Here is a 21,302-nt window from a genome sequence, read left to right on the forward strand (position 1 = left end):
GGAGTTGACGGCAAGGATGTGGAGGCCTGTAAAGTACTTACCTGATAAGTATGCATCCATGGCAGCACAAAAAATTTTAAAGAAAGAATGGTTTTTTGGAAAAAAAGACAAAGACCACTGCATGGAAGAATGCATCAATGTACAGGTGAGGCGTGATGCAGTGCATAGTGCCATCAAGTATTTGCTGTCAGAGAAACAAATTCCACTTACTCATTGCAACATTGACTATAATGTGGTGAAGCATATAGCTTCTTTGTCAACACCCAAGGTAAAGCTATGGGCCAACAGGTGGATTAAAAAGGATGAAGATGGGTCGGAAATAGTAACCTCTTATATGAGAAAAGAGATCCCACAACAGGTGGTTGCATATGTGGAAAGATTAATCAGCGAGATAAGAATGCCAACAGATATGCACCAAAGCTTTCAATTCAATGTAGAGGTTACGGCAGAGTCTGGAAAGCTTGTCAACTTCAGGGGAGTCTCAGAAGATGACTTCTTTAAGAATGAGTCAGCATGGGATAAGCCACAACTATTCTTTATCAATGAAGTTTCTAGCGATGATATCCATAACTTCATTGATAGAATAGTATATACCACCATTAGCAAAGTGGCGATTTGTAACATTGTCATATTTGTTGATAAAAAAGACAAAGAAGCCATGCAGGTTACTCTAGAGCGAGCATATTCATCAGATTTGAAGATCTATAGTGGTGTTTATGCAGCAAAGAGAGGCAAGAGAGAATGTGGCATAGCGATTCAAACTCTTGAATCATTCTTTCTATGTATGCGGAGTCCCAACCCTGATCACTCTTTACAAAAGAACATAAGAGGGAATTCAAATAATTTGAGATTGATGCTAGAAGAGCAAGATATTCCCAGGTCCAAATTGCTGCCGGCAGGTTGGGAGGTCACCTTGTGCAGGATGGGATATTTATTTGAGGATCTCCTAAGAAAAGGCAACTCCACCAATATTATTGAAAATAAGCATTTCATGGCCTATTTCCAGCTTCAAGCAGATCTAACCACAGGCTATGAAAAAGAGATAGACCACAAGGACACCGATGACATGGATGATTACCTTGAAGATCATAATGTCCCAGTTGTTAATGATGAAAAGATGGACTTACATGACCCATTCACAGAGAGGTTGGTGGATGAAGACAAATATGATGATGCCCTCTTTGATAATTATGGCTCTCAGGGTTATGAAAAAAGGCCACTACGACAATACTTAGCGGTATGAACTCTCTATTTCTCAACTAAATACAATTTTTTAAATAAGATTTAAATTTAAAGATAATGACTCTAATCTCTCATATTTATTTACAGGCAATAGAGGGAGAAGAAATGGATGAAGTCAATACGGAGGCACTCCCTTCCACTTCAACAATGCAACCACCTCTAAATTTGATTGAAAAATCAAATTTAGCTGCATTAGATAAAATGGAGAGCTCATTTCAAGTTAAGATCGTTTTGAAACGAGAACCTCAGTATTTAAGCTTTGGTAGAGAGGAGGTTTCAATCCTCTCCAATCCTTTAAAAGAGGTTAATGACAATGTTATCTTGGCCATTCTCAGGTAATGTTTATTTATTTATTGCTACTTCAATAAGCTAACATTTGTTTATTTATTCACAGTTCAGTTATATATCAGTTTCCTAGTGCAGAATGCAAATCAATTCTATGAGCTAATGTTTGTTTATTTCTTGGTGCAGTGTAGTTATTTCTCAACTTCCTAGTACAGTGCAGCATCGTGTCTACATGCTCGATGCTCTCCTTTCTTCTATTCTTAGCTCTCCTCAAAAGACTATAGAAGATGTCTGTACCTGGTTAAGCCCTTTGAATTTAGATGGGGTGCGAGTCATCTTAATGCCTTATCATGAGGCGTAAGTATCAACTCTAACCTTATTTTTACTATTTCTTTGGCAAGTTTGTGTAAAACAATAATCATTTTTATTCTGGTCGTGTAGCTCACATTGGAGTCTGATCTTCTGGGACCTTGAACTCAACCATTTATGGTTTGTGAATTCAATAGAAGGCTATCATGCCAACTCCCCAAGGTAATTATTCTCTTAATATTTTTGATACTTTCTTATTTTGTATCTTATGATCATGACATATTAATATATTTCATATGTCATGCTGGACAGTGCTGCATATCGGCTAGTATCTGCTGTCAGAACAACCACGGAGCAACAAGATCAAGTAGAATTCAAAAGACGTCTGCCAGTGGAGCAAAAAGATGGACACAGTTGTGGGTGGAGAGTCGCCTACAACTGCATGTTGTTTCTTAGAGAGATTTTTGATCTGGAGTTACCAGTCAAAATGGAATCATATACAGAAGCTGATCTGCTAGCATTTCGGGCTGAGAGTATTCAGCATCTAATTACTACCATTGGGAAACAACATGAAAATATGACTACATTGCAGCATGTATAAAACCTTATCTTTATACTTGTATACTTGTTCCAGCCTTTAAGTGGGATGTATAAATCTCATAACTTTTTTATATTTTCCTCCAAAAGGAGAAGAGAATGAGTTTAATGAAAGCATACTATCTTTATACTTTTATAATTATTTAAACCATTAATTTTATTTGGGATGTATAAATCTCATAACTTGTCTAATGAAAGCATGCTATCTTTATACTTCTATGATTATTTAAACCATTATTTTTATTTGGGATGTGTAAATCTCATAACTTTTTAAATTTTTCATCCAAGAGAAGGAGAGACTCACTCTAATGAAAGCGTGTATGAAACCTTTTTAAATTTTTGCTCCAAGCAGAGGAGAGACTTACACTAATGAAAGCATATATGAAACCTTATCTGCTTGTTTAAGCCTTTATTTGGGATGTGTACATCGCATAACTTTTTTATATTTTTATGGCAGAAGGAGGATGTGGAGGACATAGCAAGTGAAGAAGAATACGATGTAGACTACTCCCTCAATAAGATGAGTCATAAAAATATGAATCTATTGGAGCAGATTGGAAGTTCATTCACTGCTATGTTGTTAATTCGACAACAACCTCATTTTTTTGAATTTGGTGAAGAAGAGATTTCAATCCTCTTGAATCCTAAGAATGAGGTTAATGTCAAAGTCATTACAACCATCCTCAGGTTTGATGCAGCCTTTTCCTTGGCTTTATACTTTGCTTATTTTGATTAAACCCAAGAAGCTAATACTTTTTTTTTAAATATAGCAATGTTATAGCAAATTTTCCGCAAAATATACAAAGCGTTTCATATATGCTCGATCCTCGTATTTCGGAAGTGCTTATCAACAAAGAAGAAACCATAGAGAATGTTTGCAAGTGGTTGAAGCACATTCCTATGAATGACGCACGAGTTATTTTTACAGCATATTATGAGAAGTAAGCATCAAACCCTACTTGTTTTTCCTATTGCATTTGCTAGAATTGTCTCAAACACAGTAATTATTCTTTATTGATAATGCAGCTCACATTGGAGTCTGGTAGTCGTGGACATCCTTGCGAAGAAGTGCTTCTTTGCAAACTCAATGACATCCGTCCATGGCAATGTGTTAGAGTAAGTATAGACTACACTTGTTGTCACTTCTTGACATGTAGATTGATATGCAATGCACATATTCACTGTTGTTATATGTTTTGATATGCAGATCAGCTCGAAAATTAGTAGATGCTATCGACATAGTAATGCGGCAATGTGACTTGGCACAACAAATAGAGTATATAACATGTCAGGTATCACATCAAGATAATAGCCACATCTATAATTGTGGATGGAGGGTGGGCTACAATTGCTTTTTGGTACTTGGTCAAATTTTTGAGATGCAAAATGACACCACACTATCAACATATACGGATTTGCATCTCTATGCATTTATAACATGTACCATTCGAGCAATCATTGATTGCGAAATGAATGCCATCAAAGAGTCAAAGAGGATAGATGACCTCAACTCTACAAACATGGCCTCATTAAAAGAATTGGGAAGCTCTTTTAATGTTAGGGTTATGATTCAACATAGACCTCAGTATCTTGAATTTGGGGGAGAAGAGATTTCAATTCTCTCTAGAGCTTCAAATGAGGTCAATAACAACGTTATGATGGCCATTCTCAGGTTTGATACAAACATTTTCTCTACTTGATAATTCAATATTTTGATTTAATCTAATAAGCTAATAAGCTAATATTCATTTATTTTGATTAAATCTAATAAGCTAATATTCATTTATTTATTGGTGCAGTATAGTTATCTCACGATTTGGTAGAGTCGTACAAAATCGTGCGTATATGTTGGATTCCCTCCTTTCTCCTATACTTAGCGATAGCAGAAAGACAATAGCCGATGTTTGTAAATTATTACAGCCTTTACATTTACATGGCGTGCGAGTCCTATTTATGGCATATCATGAGATGTAAGTATCATGGCAACCTTTATTTTCATCTTGTACTGGCAACATTGTGTTAAATAATAATGGTTCTTAATTATTCGTGTAGGGAACATTGGAGTCTGGTGGTTTGGAACCTTGAAGACAACTATTGTTGGTTTGTTAACTCCATTGCAGGCTTTCATGGCTCAGTGCAAACGTAAGTATTCTATTAATCTGTTGTTACTTCTATATTATGTACCTTATGTGATAGATACACTAAGTTTTTTTAATATGTCACGATGAGCAGGTCGATTGAGAAGTTGGTATCTGCTATCAGAGAAACAGGACAGTACAAAGACTCGGTAGACTTCCAAAAGCGTTTAGTAGTAGAGCAGGAAGATGGGCATAGTTGTGGGTGGAGAGTTGCCTACAACTGCATGTTGATTTTCAAAGAAATTTTCTCACTTATGCCACAGATCTCATCAGAAGACTCTTTGGAGCTCAAATATTCAGAGGAGGATATACAATTGTTTAGGGCTGAAATCATTCGAGACCTAATTGCTACCATTAGAATACAACGTGCAACTGAAGCAATACCAGAGCTTCCCTTTAAGGAAGAGGAGACTGAGTCTACTATGAAAGCATTGCATACTACAGAAGAAGTAGAGACCCAATGTACACCTACAGCACCACAGCCTCCACTGGAAGCATCAGAAGAGTTGCCACCGCCTCCGCTTGCATTTAAGGAAGAGGATACTGAGTCTACTCCGAAAGCACTACATACTACAAAAGAAGTAGAGACCAAGTGTACATCTACAGTACCACAGCCTCCATTGGAAGCGTCCGAAGAGTTGCCAGAGTCTCCACTAGAAGCATCACAAGAGTTGTGATGCATGTATGATGTTGTGTTTGTAGTTTTTGTTGATTATACACCAATTTGTGACTTATTACTTAAGTGGCATAATCATGATATTTATATAATTTCTTTATGCACACAATTTTATGATATGAATGTGTGATGATGTGATTATTTGGAAATAAATCCTTGTGTGATGGGAATTCTGATATGAATATTTGATGATGTAATATTTGTAATATATTTATTTCATGCACACAATTTTATGATATGAATGTGTGATGATGTGATTATTTGAAAATAAATCCTTGTGTGATGAGAATTTTGATATGAATATGTGATGATGTAATATTTGTAATATATTTCTTCATGCACACAATTTTATGATATGAATGTGTGATGATGTGATTATTTGAAAATAAATCCTTGTGTGATGAGAATTTTGATATGAATATGTGATGATGTAATATTTGTAATATATTTCTTCATGCACACAATTTTATGATATGAATGTGTGATGATGTGATTATTTGGAAATAAATCCTTGTGTAATGAGAATTTTATTCAGTTGGACAGTCTCCACTCACTTAAAGTAGAGCATTCGCAATGCTTCTCTCACTTTATTCCAACCCTTATCCTTATCATCTCCACTCACTTAAAGTAGAGCATTCAATATCCACTCGCTTTATTCCAACCCTTATCATAGTGAACACATCGTGCCACTCACTTTATTCCAACCCTTATCCTTATCGTAGTGAACACATCGTGCCTTAGTGCACTTGTATTCTTCCATCCTAGTCTTTCCACAAACACTCTCTTATTTCTTACATCCTAGTCCTTCTGAGTAACTTGTATTCTTCTATCCTAGTCCTTCCGCAAACACTCTCAGAGTCTTCTTTCATCCATCCTGATAACCAAGTATCCTTCTGAGTAACTTGTATTCTTCTATCCTAGTCCTTCCGCAAACACTCTCAGAGTCTTCTTTCATCCATCCTGATAACCAAGTATCCTTCTGAGTAACTTGTATTCTTCTATCCTAGTCCTTCCCCAAACACTCTCAGAGTCTTCTTTCATCCATCTTGATAACCAAGTATTCTTCTATCCTAGTTCTTCCACAAACACTCTCTTCTTTCATCCATCCTAGTGCTTCTCACATTAACTTGTATTCTTCTTGTATTCTTCTATCCTAGTCCTTCCGCAAACACTCTCAGAGTCTTCTTTCATCCATCCTGATAACCAAGTATTCTTCTATCATAGTTCTTTTGCAGACACTCTCTTCTTTCTTGCATCCTAGTGCTTCTCATTAACTTGTATTCTTCTATCCTAGTCCTTCCGCAAACACTCTCAGAGTCTTCTTTCATCCATCTTGATAACCAAGTAATCTTCTATCCTAGTTCTTCCTCCGCAGACACTCTCTTCTTTCTTGCATCGTAGTCCATCTCCCTTTCTTTATCATCTCCCCACCCATGGATGTCCTTGGCATTGTCGAAGACGTGGAGTTCGGAATTAACAATCTCAAAGAATGGATTGCTGACCAAGGAGCACAGAGAGAGGCCAGAATTTGACAAGGTTCTCCTTTGACACACATGGAGAGAGAGGAATTTGCTGCACAAAGGCACGCAGAGAGGGAGGAGACTCTCAAGATAGCAGACAGTGAAAGACTTCTAAGACGTATGATAAAAGCACGACAAGATCTATTAGATTTCTTAAGTAACCTGCGTTATCGTAGCTCTCGTCATGGGCGATTTGATGCGGATGCTGAGAGAACAATAAGAGCCTCTCAGAGAAATTATAAAGAAACAATTTGTGATTGCTTAAACTTCTTCTTCTCATGTAATTATGTTGAGGATACAGCTGTGGAGGCAGTGAAGGATTGGGTTGTTGAGAAGATAAGAGAGACCAATGATGAGATCTTCTAGACTTAGATAAGAGAGACTGTATTAAGGTGTTTTTTGACACCATATGGCTTTGTATTAAGGTGTTTTTTGACACCATATGGCCTTGTATTAAGGTGTTTTTTGACACCATATGGCTTTGAGTAATATGATCTAGTACTTCTTGTACAAATGTGATGTTAAGATGATGTTAAGAGAGACTGTATTAAGGTGTTTTTTGGCACCATATGGCTTTGAGTAATATGATCTACTTCTTTACAAATGTGATGTGCTCTTTTTGAAATGTACTCTAGTTTTCATAACATGTCACGCCATTTTTTCTAATTTGATTTTTTAAAATCTTACTTTTTTGTCTCTTTTAACAATGTGATGTACTCTATTTTTAACATCTCACGTCATTTTTTCTAATTTGATTTTTTTAAATCTTCCTTTTTGACTCAATGTTTTGTTTTATAAGAGCCTCTTTTTTTGAAATGTTTTATCCAGAATTATCTCACAAAATGAATTTGGACAGTGCAAGAGTCCAAAATTAATGAAATAGGTGTTAGAGACTAAAGAACAAACCAAAGTGTCACCATCGCAAGAAGCTGGGACACAAGGAAGAAGAATGCAAATTGAAGAACTAGCAGGTCAACTACGTGGAGTCATCATCAAGCCATAAGCAAAATGACAAGAACAACATGTATTGAGAAGAAAAAGCCTTGCCACCTTAAGTCCACACATTTGTAAATCAAACATGACCACCTAAGAGTAGCCGTGTAAGCACCCAGGGGAGAATTTGATCATGTAACTCACATCTAACCACCTTGCAGTAGCCAATGGATCATGGCACCAAGGGGAGGTGTTGAGATATAGTGCCATGAGAACATATTAGAGGCTAAGGTATGGTATAGGAAAGAATTAAAGTAGCCACCCTAGGATGTGGACTACATGATGTGGAGATGTGGATCAAGGATATCCACAAGGAGAGATGTGGATCAGAGGATCCCACAAGTGTTGACTATTCTAAGGGCTCTCTCTATATGAGAAGCCTATTATGTATTGTTGATGATATACATTGCAATAGATTGAGTGTTGCAGCCTACTTTATGTCTCTTTCATGGTGCTTTGATCCTCGTTGATCATCTTGCTCTTCATGTATCTAGATTAGGAGTGATCGATCCCTCATTTTAACAGTAAGAGCATAAAAGTTGAACTAGAAAATGCTTGGATTTTTGTATATGCATGATGAACTCATATTAACACACGTTTTTCTAGACTGACATACGAGGATTTTTAAAATTTTCATATCTTTTTCTCAAGGAGCATGTTCCATGATCTACACATAAAAAGCCAAACTTATATGGTCATACAAGCTAAAATACTGTTTTCCAATGTTTGGGCAATTCTTGATCTTCTTCATCAACCTTCTATGTAGGTGACTGAGTAATCAGCGTGACCATCTCCTGTGTATTTGATGTTTTCCATTCTGATTCTTCATTAAAAAATCCATGTTTAGAGATAATAAATTTTTGGCTGATGGGATCATCCAACTTGTATGCTTTGCTTCCTTCACTGAAGCAAACCATGATACATAATTTATGTGACTTAATATCCAATTTTCTATGATGATCATCATGTATGTGGGCATATGCTATGCAACCAAATATGTGGAGATGCCCAATGCATGGCGGGAAATTATTTATGGCGAGTTTTTTTAAAGGGAGTTAGCGAGCTTTTATTGACAAAAGTCATTTTATTCACAAAAAGGGTTTAGCATCATAAACCCCGAAAACGTGGAATTCCATATTTTGCTGCCCAGGAATTCCACGTGGAATTCCATATTTTGCTGCCCTAGTCTTTGTCTCTTATTCATAGAGCAAGAAAGACAAAGAAAGTCAGTGTGTGTTGTGTGACTAAAGCCTAAGTCTTGAGTCCTCTTGACCATGAGGTGTGTGCACCTTTATTGTTTCCTTGATTGAGAAAAGATGGCTACGTTAATTCAGGTAGCTATGGTAGTATTAGATTTTATATACAAGGTAGCATAGTAAGTGTACAAGGTGATTTCAGTTGTACATTGACATTTGCACGTCTCATGGATACTTTTAGACAATGTGAGGAGTTTCTCCAGTGCCATTTTTGGTAATAGAAGTCCCTGATTTCAAGAGCTATGTTGATAGATGCCTATGCGATGGGCAAGATGCCTTAGTGGGACACTCAAAGCCTTTCTAATTTCGGCTCTTTATGCAAAATGAAGTTCCTATCATGCAATATAAAGTGCATCCACGATCATTAGATTGGCAACCAAGTGAACCTAGTGGAATTGAGTTGTGGAAGAGACATCCGGATGGTCATCCAATGGTACCAAGTGGAGAGCCACCTTGTGTACCCATGTTCGAGTATGTGAAGGATCACTTAGATGTGATAGTTTAGTATCAAGGAGTATGTATGCTTTTGGGAAAAATGGGCGCACCTACAAGGTCTAGAAGCATCTTCCACAAAGTTTTACAAGCTGGTAGTGAAGTACTAGAAGAACATGATTGATGAGCTTGATAAACCAAACAATAGTGTAGAGGGCATGTGTGAGAGATTTTGGCCAAAGACATAACATATTGATTGTGTGCAAGTGGTTGATAATGAAAATGATGAGTTTCAAGGAATGGAAGAGTTGAATGATCACTACTATGGACCTCAAAGGAAAAAGCCAAAACAATCATTTGACCCATTGGTTGATGTACAAAAAGGACACTTTCTTTTGGTCTGACCAGCAGAAAAAATTTACCCAATTTGGCTAAGCATTGCTCAAACTGATGTACAGAAGGATAATAAATCTAAAAATTTCAAAAAGGTTTTCATACAATATTGGGCACCTATTAAAGGTGATCCTCCACATTGGGAATCTGTTGATGCTATTGTATGGTCATGGGTTCCAAAAGGTAACGTCTCAAAGAAGGTTTCCTTAAAGAGCAGCAACCTCCCCCATCAAGGTGAAGATACCAACCATTGAACGCAAGCGAGCTTTATCCAGTTTGTCTCATAGAACATATTCTGACTCCGATGCTAACTCCACAATGGAGTGAAGGTACTTGAAAAGCATGACTTTTTTTTTCTTGCACAACGATAATTTAATTGAATACTAACAAATATTTGGAAGGTATGATATTGATCTTTTTTATTTATCTTTTTTTTCCATACCATTGCTTTGTGGTTGCAAGTTCTGCACACTCGACAAAATATCAAGGACTAGTGTTGCATTCTTACTGTTCTGAACACTCGAAAAAATATCAAGGACTAGTGTTGCATTCTTACTTTTTCTCCAACTAAACTAAAATGGTGTTTTTGAACACCACCTTTTTTCGAGAAGAGGCAAAAAATGCTTGGTTGAACTCGAACATATGATGCTTTTTTCTCGGCTAATGCAGAACATGCACACTCCAAATTGTGAGTTTCATATACACGGCCAAATCTAGGGAGAAAGTCAATGGAGTGCACTTAATGCATTGTAATTGCAACCCCTCAAAAAATACCATGCATTGGTTGAAACCTCAACATTTGATATTTTATTTATGTCGATGCAAACCATGCACATTTGTGAGATTTGGATGGACTGCCAAATCCATGGGAAAAATTCAATGAAAAACATTGAATGTTACATAATTACAACCCCTCAAAAATTCCCAAATTATCAGTATTTTCCCAAATCCTAATATGGTGTTTAAGGGAGTTGTTTTGTGGGTAGTATGTCCCTATGGTGCAAATAGAAGCACCATATCTAGAAAATTCTTAGCTCTTCTGACCACTTGATGGCACAATGCTACTTGCCTAATGATGTGCACAAATGCCTAAAAATAGCCAAGATGATGTATAATGAAGACATATGGGTGCAAAATGAAATGATGTACAATCAACCTAGTAAACAATCTGCCAATACCTCTAAAAACTTTGAAATCTTCTCATTACTATGTAGACGGCCAAGTTTCAAGACATGTGATGATGTGAAACCACATGTGAGCATAGGCTGGAGGCACCATTAGGGCTTATGAAGGCAGAAGGTGAGCCACCACAAAAGGCTAAGCCCAAGAAATTAAAAATTCTAGTTAATTAATCATGTGGCATTACTTTGGTAAAACACGCACAAAATCCTTGATCAAACCTACCTAAAGCTCACACGACACACATATAGAAACACGTGTATACAAACACATATGTGAACCATGGCATTGAAACTTTTTGGTGGGTCAATATTATGGGCTTTTTCCTCTTCTTATAGCTCCAAGTTAATTTGTCTCATAAAATTTTCATATGTTCCAGAGTTCATGCTTGTCTTGTTGTGTGATGTCTCATGAAATTTTCTTATGTTCCATAGTAGGCATCTTATGATGATAGTGTATACTTCTTTCAACCATGGATGTCCCTATCTCCACCATGAAGGTTTCAACAAATTTACCATATCCACCTTCTAGTAATTTTTATATGGGCTTCAAAGATGTACTAAGTTTTCCCTCTCTGCATTCCAAGCTCTTACCCTCCAATCTCTCATCGCCTGAGAGACTTAAGCAAAGATTCTACCCATAGCATGCTATCAAGATTTGAATGAATACACATCAATATGCATACATGTAGATCCACCTTGTTTTCTTGCTCTGAAAACAAGCCATGTGACTCATGGAGGCACTCATAGCTTCCTTGTGTAATCCTTTAGTAATTATCTCTCCAGTATCTAGCTTCCATCTAACACTGACTCTTGAGTCCCTTTCAAAGAAACTTTCTACCATGCCAATGATATCATCCTTGCACTCAGAGAAACCTGAGCAATCTTTGTTGTCCCTTACCTCTACAAAGGTTGTTGCCTCTTCTTCATACCACTTTTGAAGTGGCATATCCACTTGTGTGAACCTCTCGCATGCAAATAGAAGCACTTGCCAAAGGTTAATTGTATGATCTGGGTAGTGCTTATGTACCTATTTGAGTTGATTGGTCATGGTTCATCTTGTAAATGCATAGTTGAGTAGGGTGAACTATTGAATGTTCAATTGTAGCCTATAGATGCTTTAGGCTAGTGCATAGACTATAGAAATCCTATGCTATCAAAGACTAGAATACATATATAGGCATAAACATAGGCATATATAGAATCATAAACATAAATAGGCATGAATCATCAACATCGACATAAATATAGACATAAATAGGCATAGAATCATAAACATAGGCATAAATATTTTACTTAATGTATGCTTAAATAGACAAGGTTCACTTGAGCTACCCAAGAGTACTTCACATCTCTCTCTCTGGAATAGTATTTAACAAAAAGCATTAGAAAAGTGATGCATGTATTAGAGCTCTCAAGTTTTTATAGTAAGAAAACTCCTCGTCCCCCCCGCCCCCCCCCTTCACCCTTTATTCACCCACCATGTAAGCATTTCCTTTTGAAAACTCTTATAAATTTTATCATCCTTCTCATTCGTTGTGAGACTATTGGTGAGGAAAACACATACAAAATATACAAAAGGCAAGAAAGCTAAACAATAAAAGTTCCTTTCTTTTGAGAAAATAAAAAAAATTTCAAGTTGCAAAAGACCTCTCCCTTCTCATTCCCATAGCCTCACCATCAACAATAAATAGGTTCATATATACGAAGGGATTAAGCCAAAATAGAATAAATTAATACTATATGGAACCTTAGACCTTAAATTACTAGAATGTTCGAATGAAAAATACCTTTCTGAGAAGGGGAATCAATCGTTCCAAATGTGGCTACCCACCAGGAAAAAATCTCCACCTCCTCGCAATCTTCTTACATACATTCAAGCAGCAAAACTACAGATATGTCTATTCCATGAAACAGGCCAAGCAATGGACTACCGACCAAGATCGAACGTATTTAGTAAAATAGGCAAGGCGATTAAACTCACAAGGTGCATTGTAGTTGCTGGCCATCTACATGGTAATGAGATATGCACGGGATGCAGCTTTAAGAATGGGTAAGGGCACATTGCAGCACACCAGAAGGGCATATGCACTGGCTAGATATGTGGGTATAGATTCGGAGCGCTGTACTCCAGTCTCCCCAGTAGCGGACAAGTACTTGTGAGCTAGACTCAAAATCAGAGATGTTATGGAGAACTACTTGTGAGCAAGACTCATGAGCAGGATAAAACATGATTCGAGACTCAAACTAGCCCTCGATTTCCATTGTTTGCAGGAGCAGAGCAATTTTTTGGGTTTTCTTTTCCCAAAATTGCATTTTGGCATCTCCCCTCCTTTCCCCCCTTAACTTCCCCCCCTTTAACCCTTTAAACACTAGTGAAATGGATTATACTTAGCACTATAACTGTATTTATTGTTGGTAAACCCACGTTTATTATCAACATAGGTAGTTTGGTAAAAGATTATTGGGTTATTAAAGCATGTACATGGGCATTCTCCAAGCTTACCATGTCAAGTGTTGCTTAATGGGATGAGTGCCAAGAGAGCCCATGTGGTATTAGCACTAAGTTTGCAATTCCAAACAATTTTAAAAAGACTGGACATTGCTATGTTTGTCTTAGAGAACATGACATAATTGAGATCGTGGAAATTGCACACAACTCCATATCACCCTCAAAGTGGACCTTGCAACAGTTGCACACAACTCCATATCGCCCTCAAAGAGGACCTTGCAAAGGTATGTTTCCATATTTTATCTTGCATACCAAAAATGTGGGATCTTTTCATAAATTTATGTACCCCTACCTTCCATGCACCCACCATAGTGAGATCATCCCACGAGCACCAAACTATGAAGTCTCACTCAGCCCACATTGATCAACGACCTAGATAATGTTTTATGCTTTATCGCTTATATCAAGTATCCTTTGGTTTGGATATGAACAATAACATGCTCACCACACTTCTCCTCACTACCAAGCTCCCATCCCAGGTAAGGATAGTGATAGACTCCTTGGTCTCTCAGGGGACCTTGGCGTTCAAGACTTTATCAACCCCTCATCGATTGACAAGACAAGTTGCATAGATCAGTGACAATGTACACTCCCTTGCACTTTAGCTTCTACATACTCTAAAAAGGATTCTTGCATCTTCAACATTTATCATGAGCCTACATTCTAGCCTTTAATACATTTAGAAAATGCGCTAATGACTGATAGCAAAAAAGGTAAAAAGGGAAATGAGAGGCACGATCGAAGGATGTGAGTTGGGGGATAGGAACAGGTGTTTACAAACAGAGAGAATGGTGGATAAAGTGAATGCATCTATCAAGAGCTCGAGCGCCTATAATTTTTTATGCCAAGAAACACAAAGAACCTTCACTCTAAGACCTAGGACAATGTTGCCTTGGCTCTCGGCAATAGAGTGGGTTTATGACGGTCGTTTGGATGCGCAGCACATAGATGGCTCGGTGGATGATGGAAATTTGCATTCCATGTAGGAGGGGCTGAGAGCGCAAGGAGAGGTCTATCTGTTGCTCTCCATGTGGCAACTTTTATTTTAAGAATATAGAGATAGAGACGCTAAACATATTACTTTTTTTAATGCTCATCTTTTATTTAAAAATTTAAACATTTTCTTACATGAAGAATACAATGTTATTTCTTATTTTCTACATAAACAGCTCATTCGATATGTAGATAATATATAGGAAAATATAAATTTTTAGACTCATTTCCTATATAGGAATTGTAGAACCTACTTATTCTCCTTGTAGGAACTCACATTTCCTAGGTAGCAATATACATAGGCTATATAGGAAATGCAAGTCCCTACACAACAAACTTGAAATCTTGACTTCATTCTCCATATAGGAACTTACATTTCCTAGATAGTAATATACATGGGCTATATAGAAAACACAATTTCCTACACAACAAACTTGAAATCCACTTCCTTCTCCATATAGGAACTCAAATTTCCTAGACGGGGGATTATATTGGTTATCAAATTCCCTATATAAAATCAGCTTCGTTCTCTATATAAGGACTCGCATTTCCTAGATAGCTATAAAGGAAATACAATTCTCTACATAAAGAGGATAAAATCAGTAATTCTATCTAGTAAAAATCCATGAATTTCCTAGTTTGGTAAGAGTTCACTATATAGAGATTTCCTTGTGATATATTGTTCTTCTACTCCAGTGGAAAGACTGCTTACCCAACCTAGTTAACTCGCCAGTTCCTCTCCTCGATTATGAGAGGAAGACCGCTTACAGGGGTAGGCAGGTTATTATACGACAGCTGCTCCATGGGATCTATAGGAGTCCACTTGAATCTTCGCACGAGGTGGTGGACGAAGACAAGTATCACCATTCTCGCAAAATCAATGCCCGGACACATGTGAGGACCTCCACCGAAAGGTAGGAATGTGTATGGCCCCGGACCAGTTCCGGAAAAACGAGACGGATCAAAAGTTTTTGGGTTCGGGAAGTGCTTTTCGTCCGAGTGGGAGTAGCAAAAACTTTGAAAGATCTGAAGCAGAACATCCGTTACTAGAAAGGTAAGTAGCGATGATCGGGCAATTGATTGAACAAACGTCAAAAGACCAAGAAATCCACAGAAGAAACCTAGGAAGATCAAAGCCTTGGCGAACTTCTTACCTTCCACCCACGAGGAATTCTAAATTTGCACATTAACGCCCCCCAACCCTTTTCACCTTAGTGCCCTTTTAAAACTATCCACCACTAGCTTCTCTCTTCTTAGGCATCCACAAAGTCTTACGGAGTCTCCTTATATTTGTCAACAAATCACACAACTTGGGGTTTCAAATTTTGAAGTTTCAATTCGAAATGATGTCTTACTCTAAATTATTGCCCACTTGTCCACTCTACAAGTGCTTCATACATAGCAGTATCCCTGCATTTCTTTCTCTTCTAGATTCCATTCCATGTTCTTTTGTTTCCTCCTCAAGCACATTTGCTTCCCATGGTTAACCTTCCATATGTTCAAGTCCCAACCATGGTGAACTACATGAACAACTCTTAGCTACCTTTGTAACTATATGATGCTTCCTTTTTTTTTTTCAAGGCTTGCTTTTACGCTACTACCTCCTAAATCATGCTAGGAAGAAATGCTAGCATTGTGAACTTTGTCTTCAAGTTATAGTACACATCCCAAACTTGAACATGAGACCACAAAAGTACGGAATAACAATTTAGAAAGAGACCGTTAAAGCATTACAAGTGCTATGTTACACGTGAAGCATGCATCCTAAAGAGTATAGGAAATAGAAATTTATTCAAAAACATCAAAATTTATATGCACCATACCTCTAGGGCATTAGGAGAAAATCCTAACCCCTAACCCTAAGGGGTTCACATGTATATCTTCATGTACGACTTAGTGTACAGGTAGCTATATCATGTGCACTCCTCTCTCTCTCTCTCTCTTACTTCCGCTATCATGGTATCAAAGCACCAGGTGCTCCTAAGCCCTTGCATCTTGTCAAGGCACAAAGCCTTCCTTCATCCTTTAAGAGAGACTTTCCATTGAAAGAGAGTTAAGCCCTTGCTCTGTCAAGGCATAAGCCCTCCTTTCAAGGCACCTTCTTCACATCTTCAGATCTTTCTATAAAGATCAAGCTCCTCTCTGAAATGGCTCAGACAACCCCATCATTCCGAGCTATGGAGAGAGACATATGATTATTTTCGTGTTAATTTTCTTTCGATTAGAATCATAGACTCAGTCCTCTCTGTCTTGAGTGTTGTTGTGTAAGGGATTAAGGTTCAAAGGTTTCCCCAACCTTTCTCTGTGAGAGTTTAATTGAGGAAGAGAGTATAATAGGGTAGATTATTTTTGTCTTGAGTGTTGTGTAAGGGATTAAGGTTCAAAGGTTTCCCTGAGAGATCAATTGAGGAAGAGAGTATAATAGAGTAGATTAGACTCTCTATGAGAGCCTATTCAAATATGGCTTCAACAAAGCTCCATTCAATCCCTTCACAAGCACCTGTGGTCATCTTCAACACAGCAAGCAGGTCTACAACAACTTGACTCAAAAGCAACACAAGTAGCAACAACCCTAAACGCTTGGCCAACCAAGTGTCTCCCTTCAAGACTCCTACGAGCTTCCTCAACTCCTCCTATAGCAACCCCTTCTGCAACTAAGGCTCCAGTGAGCCTCTGCAATACAAACGAGGCCCAACATGCATGCAAACAGCTGCAGTGACACCCGAGCATGCCGACAGAACTCAATAGTCAAAGCAGCGACCTTCCTTAGCACTTTGGTCTCAGCATAGCTGACAAGTCCAAAGGCGACTCTTCAACGAGCCCTCTTAGTGCCTCCACGTCAAAGCACATACAAGACTTCAACATCAAAGTGCCTCCATCCTTCAAGCTCCTCTGACCAACACAAGCTTCAAGTCTACATGTATACACGACCTCCATGTGTTGACAGTGCCTCGTCGAGAACGGTGATGGTAACACTACGTTCCAACACCTTGCCCAAGTATGCCACGGCCATCCACCTAGTAGTGTCACCTCCCAGGATCACTATCTCCTTCACGCACTTGTCATCATTGTCGACGTCCATTCTGGTATCGTCTTCACGAGCTGCAGCTCGAGGCAGCCAGGATCTGGCTAGTGTAGGCAATGAACTAGCTACCACCATCTTGTGAAATGGCTTCAAGGTGGATTGCAAGCTTGCCAAACTATTAATAGACTCCCCGCATCCAGCTCTTGAAGGATTTTGAATTCTACTTGTGCGACTCAAGAGCACCAACCCTAGTGCAGGCTAAGAAGTAGGCTACATTAGCGTTAGCTTGCATAGCCTCAGAGTCTCCACGGCTTGAACAATGACCTCAGAGTTCTACCCTCTACTCATCTCCACACAACCACGGACAACCTCTACACATGACTCTACCCGGGCCTCCTCCACTCACAACCACTCCGAACAAACACTGTAGAAACTCCAAGCGGGCCAACCGAAACATCAACTTCCATCAACATATATTCCCTCCGAATCCATGTAGTTTCTGGAAAATTTTGTCAAAATCTTCTCCTCCATAGCCAACTGCCACATGGAGGATAGGATTTGACACGTGGCCTTATCCATGCCATGTCATTTGACATGTGGATGTGCCATGTCATCAATGGGCACCATCGTGCCACATCATCACCCCGATCTTGTAAGCCATGTCATCATCCCTGATTGTAGATACCACATAAGCAACTAGACCATTGCCACATGATCAGGTTGCCAACTCAGCCCTAGGTGCCATGTCACCTTGTACAACCAACATCCAAGACATCAACAAGTTCCATGTCATCACTACATGCCTAGTCAGCATGCCACATCATTAGGGCCATGTGTCCATGCTAGACACACCTAGCCTATCTATGTGAACGCACAGTCTGCACAGTCAGCACTACCATGTGGCAGAGTGCCAACCAGTTGCCTCCAAACAGGCACACCTTTCCACAACACATGTGACCCATAGTGCCACATCATCATTTTGATCACCCTCTTGGGATCAAAGTTCGGCCTATTCTTCAGGGAGCCATAACTTTTGATCCATGAGGAATTTCACGGTGATCCAAAAAGCAAAAATGATTGCTAGACTGTGCTCTACGCGTTGAGCACCTCGGATCTGCCATATGACTTTTCTATAGGTCATCATAATTGAATCCTCATCATCGAAACCACCTCCTGTAACATTGCAACCATCCAGCACATAAAAATGAAAGAACTAAAATTCATTTTGTTACATTTGATGCTTCGCCGCATAGTCTAGTTCTAGACTAGTACATCCATAAAGGAGATCCAACTCCACCAATCCAAATAATTCATTGCCACAAATGTTACGCGATTAGTTCCCCTGCAATGGTCCCATCGAATCTATCATCAGTGTACCCATTCACACATCTGGCACCAGCTCATTCTCTTGGCATTTGGTAGTTCACCAATTTAGTGTGACACTTGGCAATGATCTTACATATGCATTGCATTGTCGACCAAGCATTAAACACTGTTTTTCCCTTAGTGTCATGCACAACCATCAAATAACACGGTCCTAGGTGTGTTATTCGAACAAGTACTTATCGAATGGGGATGCTACTTTGCACGCAAGTCAATACCACCTAAGTTGAGATGCGTGCTAAGTATTGCACCCATCAGATATGATTTGCATGGTCGATCATGCATTATACACCATTTTTCCCCTAGTGTTATGCACCACCATCAAAACCTGTGCTCCCAGGTGTGTTATCTGAACAAGTACTTATGGGATAGGTGCGCCGCTTTGCATGCAGGTCAATACCATCTGGGTTGAGGTGTGTGCAAATTATTGTGCCCATAGAATATGCTTTTCTCTGTCGACCAAGCATTAAACAATGTTTTTGCCTTGGTGTCATGCACAAGCATAAAAAAACACGGTCCTAGGTATGTTATTCGAACAAGTACTTATTGGATGGGAGCGCCACTTTGCACGCAAGTCAATACCACCTAGGTTGAGAAATGTGCAAAGTATCATGTCCACTGGATATGATTTTCATGGTCGTTCATGCATTATACACCATTTTTCCCCTAGTGTTATGCACCACCGTCAAAAAACACGCTCCCAGGTGTGCTATCTGAACAAGTACTTATAGGATGGGCACGCCACTTTGCATGTAGGTCAATACCACTTGGGTTGAGGCACATGCAAAGTATTATGCCCATCGGATATGCTTTGCATTGTCGACCAAATATTAAACACCGTTTTTGCCTTAGTGTCATGCACAAGCATCAAAAAACACGGTCCTAGGTGTGTTATCCAAACAAGTACTTATTGGATGGGAGCACCACTTTGTACACATGTAAATACCACCTAGGTTGAGGCATCTGCAAAGTATTATGCCCATCAGATATGCCTTACATCATTGATCACACATTATATACTATTCCCTCCCTAGTGTTATGCACAACCGTCAAAAAATGCGCTCTTAGGTGTGTTATGCACAATCGTTAAAAAACACGCTCTTAGGTGTGTTATCCAAACAAGTGCTTATGGGATGGATGCACCACTTTGCATGCAAGTAAATACCGCCTAGTTTGAGGTGCGTGCAAAGTATTGTGCCCATCAAATAGGCTTTGCATTATCGATCAAGGATTAAACACTATTTTTGCCTCATTGTGATGCACTTCCATCAAAAAACACGCTCCTAGGTGTGTTATCCGAACAAGTACTTATTGGATTAGTGTGCCACATTGCATGCAACTCAATACCACCTACGCTAAGGTGCATGAAAATTATTCTGCCCATTTGATATGCTTTGTATGGTCGATCAAGAATTAAACACCATTTTTGCCTTTGTGTCATGCACAACCATAAAAAAAACACGGTCCTAGGTGTATTATTCGAACAAGTACTTATTGGATGGGGGCACCACTTTGTGTGTAAGTCAATACCACCTATTTTGAGGTGTGTGCAAAGTATTGTGTCCATTGGATATGATTTGCATGGTCTATCACGCATTATACACCGTTTTTCCCCTAGTGTTATGCACCACCGTCAAAAAAAGCACTCCCAGGTGGGTGAGTAAAGCAATGATGACTAATATAGCAATGACTGCTTAACATAGTAGGTCAATATAGCAGTGAGTCAATATAGCAGTAATGAGACTAGTGATGAGATTAAATATAGCAGGACTGATAAAGCAACAGGTTACAAGCCATTGCATTAGCCTTAAGGTGGGGGTTGACCTTTGAAGTGATAGTTGTGAGTTCATTAACGGGTGATAGTTGTGAGTTCATTAATGACCATGTGGTGTTAGATGAGCCGGGTGGGGGTGGGCGGCCAACTGCTAGTCCATATGTCAGTCGATTGCGTTATAAAGCAGCGATTGGCTAAGTTGCTGTGCTGTTCATAAAGTAGTGAATCACAATCTGGCTCAATCGCACCGATTGGTTTTTGGTGCTCTTTGAATATTTTTTAGCATTTTACAAGGTTTGTGAGAAAACATGGGTGCTATACTACTTATTCTACCTACACAAATAAAAAAAGGCACAAAAAGCAACAACTTTAAAGCATCAAACGGGAGATTTTCAAGGGGGTGGCTAAGAACTCATGCTAGTGTCACTGAATCTGGTCCAAACTCATTTTTTAGTGTTTGTAAGTGAGGTGTGACACCACACACACTATCAATCATCCCTACTAGCTATTACTACAATGTGACAACAAAAACACATAAAACAAGCTCAAATGGGTGCAAAACACTCTATGGACAAAAGTGGTAGTTTGTACGATCA

The 21,302-nt window shown here is 38.7% G+C and overlaps 1 protein-coding gene across 1 annotated transcript; it reads right to left on the reverse strand.

Moving 5' to 3' along the window:
- Positions 1-15,162: 15,162 nt before the first annotated feature.
- Positions 15,163-15,711, reverse strand: LOC147903924 (protopanaxadiol 6-hydroxylase-like). The gene is made up of 2 exons (XM_087372363.1): positions 15,679-15,711; positions 15,163-15,550 (listed from the first exon to the last, which is right to left on the reverse strand). Exons 1-2 carry the CDS (start codon positions 15,709-15,711, stop codon positions 15,242-15,244), a joined length of 342 nt encoding a protein of 113 aa, XP_087228489.1. The 3' UTR covers positions 15,163-15,241.
- Between the last annotated feature and the right edge of the window lie 5,591 nt (positions 15,712-21,302).

Source organism: Dipteris shenzhenensis, chromosome 3, assembly GCF_047967505.1.
Source record: "Dipteris shenzhenensis isolate YYH24624 ecotype China chromosome 3, Dip_SZ_1.0, whole genome shotgun sequence".
Lineage (NCBI taxonomy): Eukaryota > Viridiplantae > Streptophyta > Polypodiopsida > Gleicheniales > Dipteridaceae > Dipteris > Dipteris shenzhenensis.

Coding starts and splice junctions, on each gene's coding strand:
- LOC147903924 (XM_087372363.1), bottom strand. CDS start 15,711: ATGTGCAAATTTAGAATTCCTCGTGGGTGGAAG. Junction 15,551..15,678: donor GAATTCCTCGTGGGTGGAAG/GTAAGAAGTTCG, acceptor GTTCTGCTTCAG/ATCTTTCAAAGTTTTTGCTA.